This window comes from Anomaloglossus baeobatrachus, chromosome 12 (genome assembly GCF_048569485.1).
Source record: "Anomaloglossus baeobatrachus isolate aAnoBae1 chromosome 12, aAnoBae1.hap1, whole genome shotgun sequence".
Lineage (NCBI taxonomy): Eukaryota > Metazoa > Chordata > Amphibia > Anura > Aromobatidae > Anomaloglossus > Anomaloglossus baeobatrachus.
This window is the reverse complement of record NC_134364.1, coordinates 98,369,692-98,382,697: the sequence shown is the minus strand read 5'-3', so window position 1 is coordinate 98,382,697 and position 13,006 is coordinate 98,369,692. Positions and strand designations below refer to the sequence as shown.

The 13,006-nt window shown below is 39.7% G+C and overlaps 1 protein-coding gene across 4 annotated transcripts in view; it reads left to right on the top strand.

The window, feature by feature from the left end:
- BCAN (brevican) overlaps positions 1 to 11,412 on the top strand; it is a 51,157-nt gene extending 39,745 nt beyond the window's left edge. Inside the window, exons 8-14 of one of the 4 annotated variants that reach the window (XM_075330538.1) lie at positions 1,543 to 2,727; positions 4,622 to 4,732; positions 6,528 to 6,686; positions 8,195 to 8,277; positions 8,552 to 8,696; positions 8,818 to 9,028; positions 10,642 to 11,412. In XM_075330538.1, coding sequence (XP_075186653.1) covers positions 1,543 to 2,727; positions 4,622 to 4,732; positions 6,528 to 6,686; positions 8,195 to 8,277; positions 8,552 to 8,696; positions 8,818 to 9,028; positions 10,642 to 10,657 — 1,910 coding nt within the window. In that variant the 3' untranslated portion in view covers positions 10,658 to 11,412. Of the gene's footprint in view, positions 1 to 1,542; positions 2,728 to 4,621; positions 4,733 to 6,527; positions 6,687 to 8,194; positions 8,278 to 8,551; positions 8,697 to 8,817; positions 9,029 to 9,139; positions 9,195 to 10,641 lie in introns of those variants that run through there. The other 3 variants (XM_075330539.1, XM_075330537.1, XM_075330540.1) reach the window with 3 other exon arrangements.
- Positions 11,413 to 13,006: the final 1,594 nt, after the last annotated feature.

Genomic DNA, 13,006 nt, shown 5'->3' with positions numbered 1-13,006 from the left:
CTCATTGCGAGGCTGCATTCAGTACAGTGTCAGACGCGGCTGGATGCCAGCGTCGTAGGACCTCTGTGGATTACGCCGGAGCTGTGTATTGGGGGGGGTTAATAAAGAGGTGAAAGAGGGGCTTTTTGTCTTTTATTTAAAATAAAGGATTTTTCGGTGTGTGTGTTTATTCACTTTACTTACAGGTTAATCATGAAAGCTGTCTCATAGACGCTGCCATGATTAAGCCTGGACTTAAATGGCAGCGATCCGCTGCCATTTAACTCATTATTACCCTGATTGCCACCGCATCACGGCAATCTGGAAGAGCCGGGACACTCCGGGACTCCCGCAAAATGGATTCAACAGTCCCGGGGCAGCTGCGGGCTGATATTCTCGGCTGCGGGATTGGGGGGCATTAACCCTGGCCCTTGCCCTGCCCAGCCTGAGAATACCAGGCCACCGCTGTGTGTTTACCTCGGCTGGACGGTAAAAATACAGCGGAGCACACGTTTTTTTTTTTTATATATGTACGTTTGATTTGTATGTGTATTCTATATGTCTGTGTGTGAGTGTGATATGTGTGTGTATTCTATGTCTGTGTCTGATATGTGTGTGTTTACACTCTGCTCCTCTTCCTCTTCCTGTCATAATGACATCACTTCCCTGAAAACCGCAGGCAGCGATGAACATTACCGCAGGTAAACCGCGGCTATACTGAGGGTATACCGCACATCATTTGCTACCTGCGTTATACCCGCGGTATTTCGCGATTACATTACAGTGAATGGAGTGAAAACTGCAGGTACCTGCGGAAAAGAAGTGACATGCACATTTTCTCAAGAAATTTTCTCAAGAAATTCTGCAGAAAGAATTTTCTTGAGAAAAAAACGCAGTGTGCGCACAGCTATTTTTTTTTCCCATAGGTCTTGCTGGGAAATGTCTGCAGAAAGATTACAAACATTTCTCAAGAAATTTCTGCGCTAAAACCGCGGGTAAAAACGCAGTGTGCTCACAAGGCCTTGTATAGGCTGTAAAATATTAACAAAAATATGAGGGGTGTACTCACTTTTGTGATATACTGTGTGCAATAGCTACATTCAACATACAGTGAGGACTCCCCTGGATTGTTTACATGCTGCATTTTCCTAGGCTTTCGCACAAAGTGGTAACTCCCTGTTCACAAACCGAAATCCTCACACAGTTGTCAAGTAGTGAGTCTCACGACTTGAGCCGATTTCAGTCTCCTCTCTGAAAGGGCCAAATCTAATTTAGTGGGAAAAGGTTTACATTTTCCTAATTATATATTTTTGAGAATATTTTTTTGGTCTTCTTTTTACTTTTCAAAGCTTCCCAATAAATGATAGGTTCTTAGCTGGTCAGCCATGATGAATAGTTTAGGTTTTTCTATAGATGGATAACGTCTTGAATCTCAAAATTAATTTATTCAAAAATATAAAAAAATAAATTATTCATTAATAAAGCATTTTACTGATGAAGATACTATTCATGGTATCTAGGGTGATACTACGATAAGGTAACATAGAGTCTTTTTTTTCACAGAAGACAAAGTTGGGTTGGCCCCAGAGAACACTTCTTCTGAGTCAACCGGAAGAATAATTGAAGGAGCTGTTCTGCCGACTGCAGGTGACTCCATCTTAAGCGTAAGAATTGTGAATGCACATGCAGAGAATGTATATGACAATTTTACTGGCTCGGCACAGGAACTGGGAGTTTCTGTGTCAGAATCAGCAAATTACTATCACATTGATGAAAGCCCTGTTCCCACACAGTTCCCCGAAAGAGAACATGGAGCGGATGTAAACACTGAGAAAGATACAGATCAAGGAGACGAGTATAACATAACCAGGGCAGAAGACAGTTCTTCTGCCATGCCAACCACAGTCCCCTCTATCACTGAGGCCTATGTAGATCATACAGATATTGATAGGAAGTTAGCGCTCTTATATAGTAATCAAGGCGTTGATACTACATCACAAACCCCTACCATATATACCTTTCCCACCATACATCCATCCATTGATCATTTTGAAGGATCTGGACAAGAAGATCACTCAGTGTTTTCAGGAGGACTCATATTATCACAGACGACCCAACGATCAGTGGAGGAACTAGCTTCTGGTGACCATTTTAGTGGTACTCATGATCCCATAAAAGATGTCCATGTCTTAGCTTCAAGTCTGGATCCTAAAATATCAATGCCACCTTCTTCACAGCCAAAAATTGATAATAGTTCTCAATTATCTTGGGAAGATGGAAGCGGAGATGTCCCAGAGTCTACTTGGATTACATTGGTCAGTGGTTCCACGGTCAGTACAAATTATACTCAAATACATGAAACCAATGAAACCATAGAGAAAGAACAAAACACAACCCATACACCTATGCTATTCATACAAGGTTCATACCGGCTAAATGAAACTTCTACTGCACAAGTTTCCCACCTATTAAGTCCTAACATATCTCATGTCCTATCAGCTGTTAAGGATGTAGGCGTAGAACAGTCAACGATGGTAAGCACAGTGGAAAGTACCAAAAACCTACAGTCCAATACAACTGTATTTCCCACCATTACTACTTTCACTTCATCACCCAATAATCCCAGGAACTCTTCACACCACAATTTAGAGAAGACCATTCAACCTACTGCGTCCATGAGCCCAACAGATCCTCTGCCGGCAGTCCCAACCGAGAAAGCTATAGTGGGATCCTCCGTGAATTTTTCAGGTAACCACCTACTTATCTGCACGGCTGTTATTCTTTCGGTGGTCTCCTACATCACCAAGGCCTTGAGATGAATCTTCTACTTCTACCTCTGTGCTTTGTCCTTTCACTGTCTCATTAAAATCTGGGAACCTCTGTCAACAGCCTGATCTATGTCAATTCAACCAGTCTGATCATTCGAGAGCACGCATTGTTTTTTGTTGACTTCTATGAAGTATTTTTATGATTGTTTCCATGAAAAAAAAATAAACCAAATTAAATGCTTTTTTAAGAATTAAAGCACTTGGTTGAGGTCACATTCTTTTTTTTCTTCCTTCAATTCTTTTCTGGTGTCTTCTTTATGTGTGTGTGTCTATCTGATTCTTTCACTAACATCTTCTTAAAGAATTTATAAGTCAAAAATGGAAAATATTAATTATTCTGCACAATCAGTTTCGTATAATAGTGAAATTCCAAGAATACTACATTCACGTGTGATTACGCAGAAGAAATACAGGTCCATTTGCAATATGTAGTCAATGTTTTTGACAAAAAAATGTAAATTGTCCTCTAGTTTTTGTAATGGCTCAAAAACGTTTGGTTTACCGGGTAAAGCTTAGAAATTAAATACGGCCAAACTGGGTACATAGGAGATAAATACTATAGATAGCACTTTTCCATCAATCTTAGCCAATCGCCCCTACTGACTGAAAAGATAAGGAAACTTAAGGCCGCTTTACACGCTGCGATATCGGTACCTATATCACTAGCGTGGGTACCCGCCCCCATCTGTTGTGCAACACGGGCAAATTGCTGCCCGTGCCGCACAACATCGCCCAGACCCGTCACACTACTTACCTGTCCGGCGACGTCGCTGTGACTGGCGAACCGCCTCCTTTCTAAGGGGGCGGTTCGTTCAGCGTCACAGCGACGTCACAGCTGCGTCACTGAACCGCCGCCCAATAGAAGCGGAGGAGCGGAGATGAGCGGGATATAAGATCTCTCCCACCTCCTTCCTTCCGCATAGCGGCCGGGAGGCAGGTAAGGAGAGGATCCTCGTCCCTGCGGTGTCACACGGAGCGATGTGTGCTGCCGCAGTAACGAGGAACAACTTCGTTACTGCTGCAGTAACGATTTTTGAGAATGGACCCCCATGTCACCGATGAGCGATTTTGCACGTTTTTGCGACGATGCAAAATCGCTCATAGGTGTCACACGCAACGGCATCGCTAATGCGGCCGGATGTGCGTCACCAATTCTGTGACCCCAACGAGTTTGCATTAGCGATGTCTTAGCGTGTAAAGCACCCTTTAGGCATTAAATGTTCACTTCTCGAAAATTCTTTTGTTTCTCTAAAATTACTTCTTGGTAAATGAGGTCCAAAGAGGGAGATATTTAAGGAATAAGAAACAAAAAACCCAAATTATCCAGATATTTCAGAGGCTATTACCTACAACAATATCAACTGTGGAGCTCCGGATGACTTCCATTTATTTTCTGACATTTAGAGTCCTATAGAAAAAGATATAATCTACAATACCTTTACCCAAAATCAAGAATCTGAACCGCCTTCAGTACTGGTTAGATCAATATCCATACCTGTGATCTCCAACAGAGGTTTGATTCCAAAGCCAGTGGAGTTTCAAAAAAACAATAGAATTCTCTCTAGGAATTTGTAGTGTTTAAAACTATGACATTTCCTTGTTATGTTAACTCAAGTGAGAATTCCCTTTCCAAAAATAAATGTTAGATAATGCTATATTTCTACTGATACTATTTTCTGCCAGAACTTTTCCTGATCTTTGCTTCTATCATTAACTTTAATGATGTCGTCATTGATGGCATATAAAGTAGATACAGTATAATTTATATTGTTCTTGAGCACATTCGTAGTTTCCCATTGTACCTTGTGTTGTAGATGTCTGCTACCCCAACCCTTGCGAAAATGGAGGGACCTGCATTGATGAAGAAGATGGTGAATTTCGCTGTTTGTGTTTGCCAGGCTATTTTGGAAAAGTCTGTGATATAAGTGAGTGCAGAGGGAGCTATTCTTATTTCTTTGTTGATAACACAATATAATTCATGTGTACATACAGGCGTTCCACACATAATACAGGGTAGCCTTGGACAAAACTAATATTTGAACTTCTTACAGTAAAATAGTGAAGACCATTTGGACATAGTATTCTCACATTTTGTCTACATATGAAGAATACATAGTATAGGGTGGGAAATTATTTGTTATACATGGGGTCTATGAGAAAATATTAAGGGGTATAATGTGATCTGATGACATTAAAGAGAGTGTTGAATAGTTTGTAGCCAACAGGAATGGGCAGTGTAGGGTTATCATGAAACTAATTTTCCTGGGCTCTAAATGGCAGTATCAAATCTATTACTTTGATGGTGGCCATAGTCAGGTAATTATGTAGTAAAATTAAATGGTAATTGAAAAATTCAAACAAGTTCTATACAATAAAAAAAACAATTATTTTAAAATGTAAAGGGCACTGCTATGGGGTCGTAAAGCACCCCCAAACATTATACTATAACAAATAAAAGAAAATTAATCAAAATCAAATTTATTTTATTGCATAATTTTGAATAAAATAGTAAAACTAGGAATGTCGAACCAGCTAGTAACATCTTCTAATCCAGATCTATTTAAAATTAAGTTATACAATCAAGTTTCATTAGGTTGAATTTCTCACTTGAGAATATCATATACATGCACTGACTTTATGCAAGTTTCATATTCTGAAATGGAAGTCTGTGGCTTTCAAACTCAGGAGACAATGGAACAAATACAAAATAAGACCTTGATAATCTTAAGTTTTGGTATAATCACTATAATTGGGTAAATTTGTATGCAAAATAGCTCTCTTCAAAAAGAAATAAAACAGTCTCTCTAGGGCCACATATAAATCAAATGTACATTAGTTGTTACCTTCTGGAGGAGAGCTATTTTTGCATTGTGTTCCTCCTTGTTCCAAGGTAAAAATGCACAACATTTTTTCATCTGAGGACCACAATGTCACATTGAATCAATTCAGTGGGCCACAATAAAACTTGAAAAGGTCATACAATCTGAGACTTATGGCAACTCAATAGTATATGTCATAAATGGAAGATAATTAAGGACTCCTTTTTCAAAATGCAAACATGTAGAACAGGGGTCCCTTTTCTGTCTTTTCTCACTCTAGAAAAATTAAGTGACCACGGATGATGTGTCTCTCTCTGTCTCAAAAATGTTGGCATACATCCAGTGTCACACAGGGGTTCAGAGATTATTAAGATATGGGGATCTTAGTGACACAGTTCACCATTAGTTCTGAAACCACCATGCCTTCACATTACAAGTTACTCCTCTTCTTTGCCAAAAATGCATATAAACACACACCAGAACAGACATGAACGGGTGTGATTAGATGGAGCCACACAGAATAGCATCATGGGTTGCACTTGCACTTTGGCAAAAAAAGAACAGCTGAATATCAAAAAGTATCACCCTATTAAATTATGGAGACTTGAAAGCATATGATAACAAGAGAACAACGGTCAGGTAGTTTAAAAACACTGATATAACTACTTTATTGCACTAAATCAGATCCCTTCCTGCTCATTCCATATACCTTTGTAGCCAAAAATGCTTATATCTTCATCACAACATCCAGCCAAACGCATTAAAATTCAATCCAAAAACAAAATTTAAGTTCTTGACTAATGAGGGACCGTCTTAGAGTCCAGAAGAATTGCTCTATGGCATTGCTGAACATCTTCCTTCGACTCCTGATCTTATCTTCCATGTCAATGTCTCCGGTTAGATGTAGAGAAATGTCTCGAGGATTGGGACACTTTCCAAGGATTTTGCTACAAGCATTTCTATGATCGTAAAAGTTGGGAAGAAGCTGAAACTCAGTGTCGAGAATATGGCGGTCACTTAGTAAGCACTGTGACCCCAGAAGAACAAGATTTTATAAACAGTAAGTATAGAAAATGACAATGTATTCATGGACTCCTAATATGATCCTTCCCACTTCAAAAGTCAACCAATTTTCCCTCCAGACCTCTAGTTTGCATTTTTTCTTTTGTAAATGATTATTATATGGCATTGGTCAAAAGAAGAACCCAATAAACAATATAGGCTATTAATACAAGCCACAATTAGCAATATTTGGTAACTAGTATAGAAGATATGAACTGTTAGGCTCACCAAGTGAGGTGTACCCTCTAAGCTTAGGTCTGAGTGGCACACACACAGACCCTGGGTGTTGATGCCGAAAGCACAAAGGCACGTGGTCAGTGAGGACCTAGTACACTCAGGAATCTCTGTAGCAGTAGGATGGAGAAAATGGAACCCAACAGAAATGGAAGCAAGTAAAACCACAGTATGTAGAGAAGGTGAGGCACACCAAACATAGAGGTCTCAATCCCAAGACACAGGTGTGTTTCTTAGCAGAACATAAATAGTTTTAAGGAGATGATGTTATTGATCTACTTAGGGCAACTTGCATAACCCGACATAGAGCACAACAGTGGGCAGTGGACCTAGAGGAAGGAAGCGGCGCCCGGGATACCTAGGACAGACATTTAACATGCATGCCCAAAAAAGTGGCCAAATAATAAGCCCAATCTGGTGTTCATCAAAATCTAGTGGAGTCTGGCATTGTGACCAACTCAATATTTATTTTTTTTACAAGGAGCTTCAAATACCCTTATACTTTGTCCAGCCTTAGAAATATCTAAAGGTGGAATAATTTGTCAACTGTTAGAAAGTCTTATCTCCGGGAAGGACAATTTCTGAAATCAGACATGCCCAATCGACATTTGCCCTAATCAGTTGGCTATACACAGAGTGTAGATGAACCCATAAATATTAACTGGTGAGGCTTACATTAGTCTAACGTGTATGGTGGGTTTAAGATTGGACCACCATCCAATGTGTATACTTAACATAACCTTTGAAGACATCCCTAGCGCCAGCATGTCATTCAAGTTGACAAAAGAGCATCTTGAAGTATCTTGGAGCATCTCAATCGATATATCTTGGATAAACTTCCAAAATGTTTCAACTATAAAGTAAGAATAAGTAATTTCTTATATTGTAGTCTTGGTTTTATTATATATGTATTCTTTCATCCCCTTTATTAAACTGTTTAGCCAAACCTAGACTATCTAAGGTTGAACTTGATGTACCCATGTCTGTTTTTCAACTTATGTCACTATGTAGTTTTGTAGTATGAATTTCAGCTTTTGAGTTAAACTTAACAGATGGGTAAGTGCAAGTTTTTCTTTAAAACTTAATTGATTTTTCAAAAACCTGTATTTTAATACAAAAAAGCTTCATGAAGTGCGACATGCTACATTTTTTTTCATCACAATGCTTTCCTCAAACACTTGCTGGGTGGTTTATGAGTAGGGACAAGCACAGATTTGAGCCATAAAAAAATAAAACGTCCACCAATTACATCATTGTTTTATTTTATGGTAGATAAGTATCAGGACTACCAATGGACAGGTCTCAATGATCGGACGATAGAAGGAGACTTTCAGTGGTCAGATGGGAATCCTTTGGTAAGTTTTGTACAGTGTCGGACGCATATTATTTGTGTCGTGCAGCAGGTTTTTGATCAATGTCGTCCTTTAATCTTCACTTTTTGATATTTTAGTCCACTCATAGACTTAACACCCTCCAGTTGGTTAGCTATAGGTAACCCATCTCTATGGTAGACATATTAAGAAGTCAACCTTGGCCAATCAGCAATTTAAGAGTGTAAAAAAATGAATGCCAAGTCTTCTACGTGAAGTAATATAGACTCTTCTACATTTCACCTTTATATTCCTACAGCTTTTTGAAAATTGGAAAGAAGGACAACCTGACAGCTACTTCCTCTCTGGTGAAGACTGTGTGGTAATGGGTTGGCATGATAGTGGGCTCTGGAGCGATGTCCCATGCAACTACCATCTTCCATATACTTGTAAAATGGGTCTGGGTAAGAGTAACAACAAAAACAATTCAATCCACCGTACCAAAAAGATGACGATAATCGAAGGTGAGATTCGATGCGTCTGAGGGTTGTTATTTTTAGCAACACATATTCATATTTTTCCTAGTGTCCTGTGGTCCCCCACCTGAAGTGTCTAATGCTTCTATATACGGCCGACCCAAAATACGATACCCAATCAGCTCGGTGGTAGGATATCGTTGTGAAGATGGTTTTGTTCAACGGAATTTACCCATCATTAAGTGCCAGTCGGATGGAGCATGGGAAGAACCACAAATAAATTGCTTACCTGGTAAGAAGCTGGAAAGGTCTCCTAACAGGTGAAGTCAACTAAGTCAACTACTGAAATGGGTAGTTTGGTCAAATATTTTTAAGGGTAGTTAATGATGGGACGTTGACAAATGAGACCTTATGGCATTTTTTGACTCTAGATGGGCTGAGAGGACACCCAGTGGCATAGCATAGATTGCCAGCGCATAGGGCAAGGTAAATATTTTGTCTGTTCCAACAGTCCAGTATTGAACCTCTTTTTCCCCAAGCACTGATGCAATTATCAATATCTCTTTGATCCTCTAGTTTTTCCTTTCTTTTTTTTTTAAGAATTTTCGATATAAAAGTGGAAAAATAAAAAAATCTTTTTTTATGCCCTTATAACTTTGTAATGCCTGCCTGAAACCACAGTCTTAGAATAGCTGTAGTGGGCAGGCTAGAGGAAAGGTGCTCACTAAGCAAGATCCCGAGAACCTTGAAACCCTTTAACCCCTATACAGGGATTTGGAATTACTACAGGGCCCTGGAGATCACTACCTGTGGAAGGATGCAGTCCAGAGGAGAGTAGTCGCCAGGCAGGGTCAAACCAGGAGATACTGAAAAAAAGACAAAATCGGCAGACAAGAGCGTGGTCAGGAAATCAGGCTGAGGTCAACACCGGATATGGCAGCGAGGTACAAAAATGGCAAGCAGGAGAGTAGTCAGAGAGCAGGCAGGGGTCAAAACACAGGGATCAATATTCAGAGCAGAGCAAAAACCAGAAACAAGCAGAACTGCAAAATTATATCTGGCAGGAGCCAGCAGACAGGAGGGGGAATTATAAGGGTGTGGTGTCTTCCCATTGGCTGTAGCTGGAAGGTGGTAACTTCATCTGGAAGACACACGCCACCACAGTCAGCCAGTGGTACTGCAGGTCCCAGGGAAACCCAGCTTAGTGGATGAGCGGAGCCTGCGCCCACCAGAGCAACTGGTACTGACTCCTCACCCATCACCAACACTGTCCACAGCGGGAACACGGCATCGCCTGGTGATCGAAGCAGAAGTCGCAGGAGCAGACTCCGGTGGGGATATGGCAAAATTTAGCCGAAACCCTATTCCCAACCCTACCCCTAATCCTAGCCCTAATTCTACCCCCAATCCTAGCCATAATGGAGACATTTCTCTGCGACTTTTCATACTGTATGCCACTGTGAACACAACATATTCTATATATTTATATTCTGCTCCCTTAGGCTCCCAACCTAATTAGAAATCTGGTTGGGTAACATATCCTAAACTAGTGCAATATTCACTCTAAGGGCAGGTAGGTATAAAGCAGATGTGGAACACTGTACCTTTTCTGGATAAGCTTTGAGTGCCCACCACTCTCTTTCGATGGATTTCGGGGTGTATGTAGTCATAGCTGATACGGTATAATTTTGGTACGAAGGGAAGGAGAGTCAACAACCCAGTCCAGTCAACTTGGCTAGGTGAGGGAAAGACTCTATAACTCTGGTGCATGACTTGCGTGAATGTTTTGTGTTTGGTGGGATGGAAGAAAAAAACTAGGACCCAAGGGAAGGCTTTAAAAAAAATGACCCACTTTTTTTTTCCCATGGAGCCCTTGTTTCAAAGTGCTTTTTCTCACGTTTCATTTATTATGTACTTTTCTGTTTCCATGCAGCACTTCAATGATGTGACCACTTCTCCAGATCCTAACTCTTCTGCTTCTCAAATAAGAAGTCTTGGCCAATCGTCACAGGCTCTATGACTCCCAAGACAAGGCCACATTTGGCCAACACACCACTAAAGCAATGCCACAGGGAGGTGCTATATACTATTAGTCTGTGGCTGACTGTCCCATACAACGAGCATTTTTAACCCATCCACTACCCATAGTCCTCAGCGACCAGCCTTGAAACACACTCCAATTCAGATTACCCAGAGGATAGTGAGTCTTTAAAATTATATCCCTTATGTATGTTCACTTTTTACAACATTTCCAAATTCAGGCTGGAAGGAGAGGTGGCAATTTTGATAGTGGCTAGGCTGTAACATGTTGAAAATGTTACACAGTTTCTTTTAAAATATTCACATATTATAATAGTTGTGAACTTGTGTCTGCAACCATTCATACTCTTGTTATCATCTGAACTCAGGTCACGGCTGCATCAGAATTACTCCAACACCAACTGGATCCACGCTCCGTGCCACCATAGACACTGTTCTCACCAATAAATCAGACTAGATCTTGATCCCAGATTGAAGTCAATAAATTTACTCTTTGGTAGTAAATTCCTAGCAGACAGTCTGTAAGAACATTCTGCACATTTGGCAACTTTGACTAGTAAATGGGGAGGGGGCGCAATGATTAGTATAAACTGGAATTATTTACTAATTATTGTAAGTGACTGAGATTTTGATGAAATAAAATAAATTGATTTATTTCTTTCCATTTTTTCTGTTGTGACTCACCTATAAATAAGGAGCAGTATTATAGTAGTTATAGTCTTGGACATAGATGCAGTATTATAGTAATTATAGTCTTGTTCATAGGGGCAGTATTATAGTAGTTAGATTTTTATACGAGCAGTAATATAGTAGTTATATTCTTGTACATAGAGGCAGTATTATAATAGCTATATTCTTGTACATACGGGCAGTATTATAGTAGTTATATTCTTGTACATAGGGGCAGTATTATAGTAATTATAGTCGTGAACATAAGAACAGTATTATAGTAGTTATAGTCTTGTACATAGGGGTCAGTATTATTTTAGTTATATTCCTGTACATAGGGGCAGTATTATAGTAGTTATATTCTTGTACATAGGGGGCAGTATTATAGTAGTTATATTCTTGTACATAGGGGGGCAGTATTATAGTAATGTCCTTGTACTTAGGAGCAGTATTATAGTAGTATATTCTTGTACATAGGGAGAAGTATTATAGTAGTTATATTCTGGTACATAGAGGGCAGTATTATAGTAGTTATATTCTTGTACATAGGGGGCAGTATTATAGTAATGTTATTGTACTTAGGGGCAGTATTATAGTAGTTATATTCTTGTACAAGGAGGCAGTATTATAGTAGTTATATTCTTGTACATAGGGGTAATATTATTAAGATTGTCACTATCTCTGATAGCAGAAATTGAAGAAAGAAAAAAAAAAGTGAAAATTAAAAAAAAAAGAAAAAACAAAAAAGGCGTCATGCTGAAAATTGAGTATTGATTCCTGGCACTTTTTGGCACAATTGGAGGCCTGTCAAAAGTACAAAAAGTAAGATTGTAATTGATTCTGGTACAGGAGAGAGGCACTTATATACTGAAAATGTGTGTACAAGGCCGACTCAATTGAACAATTGATACTGGAGATATTGTGGCCACTGATTTAGAAAAAGTGGTTTTGAGAAAAACACGTTTAGACAGAAACACGTTTCCTTACGACCAGCTATTCTGCGGCCAGAGAAGTTCTCTGTTTTTTTACCGACGTGATCTCAAACTGTGAATTTTGCTCACTCGCGTGTTGGTTGCCTCTAAATATCTGTTTTTTAGAACAATATGAACACACTTTAAAATCTCTCAACCCTTATTTATCCATTTCCACTTCTAAAATTCACAAATGTCTTCGTTAGCGTCCACTCAGCTCGACGTTCAACACAGATCGCCCGCAGCAAACAGAGTGCAGCTTTCAGCATCGAACCTGCTGAGGTAAAGTGAAAGCTGAGCTCTGATTGGTTGCTATGGACAACTAAAAGAGTCTGACTCTGAGGCAGATTTCATAACTGAGACATGGGATCCCTCAGGACACACATTTACTGCTTTATATACAGTTCACCTATTAGATCTCTGCGAGGTGATTACTAAGGATCATAATACTAAGAACAGTTTTTTAACCCCTTCACGACCAAGGATGTATATGCATATATTCCCCAGGTGATCTGATCAGTAGACATGTGCAGCTAACAGGTGCAGGTGGATCGCCGATTCACCAGCGCCTTTTAACCCCTTAGATCACGCTGTCAAACTCTGATGTAATGTGCCGCC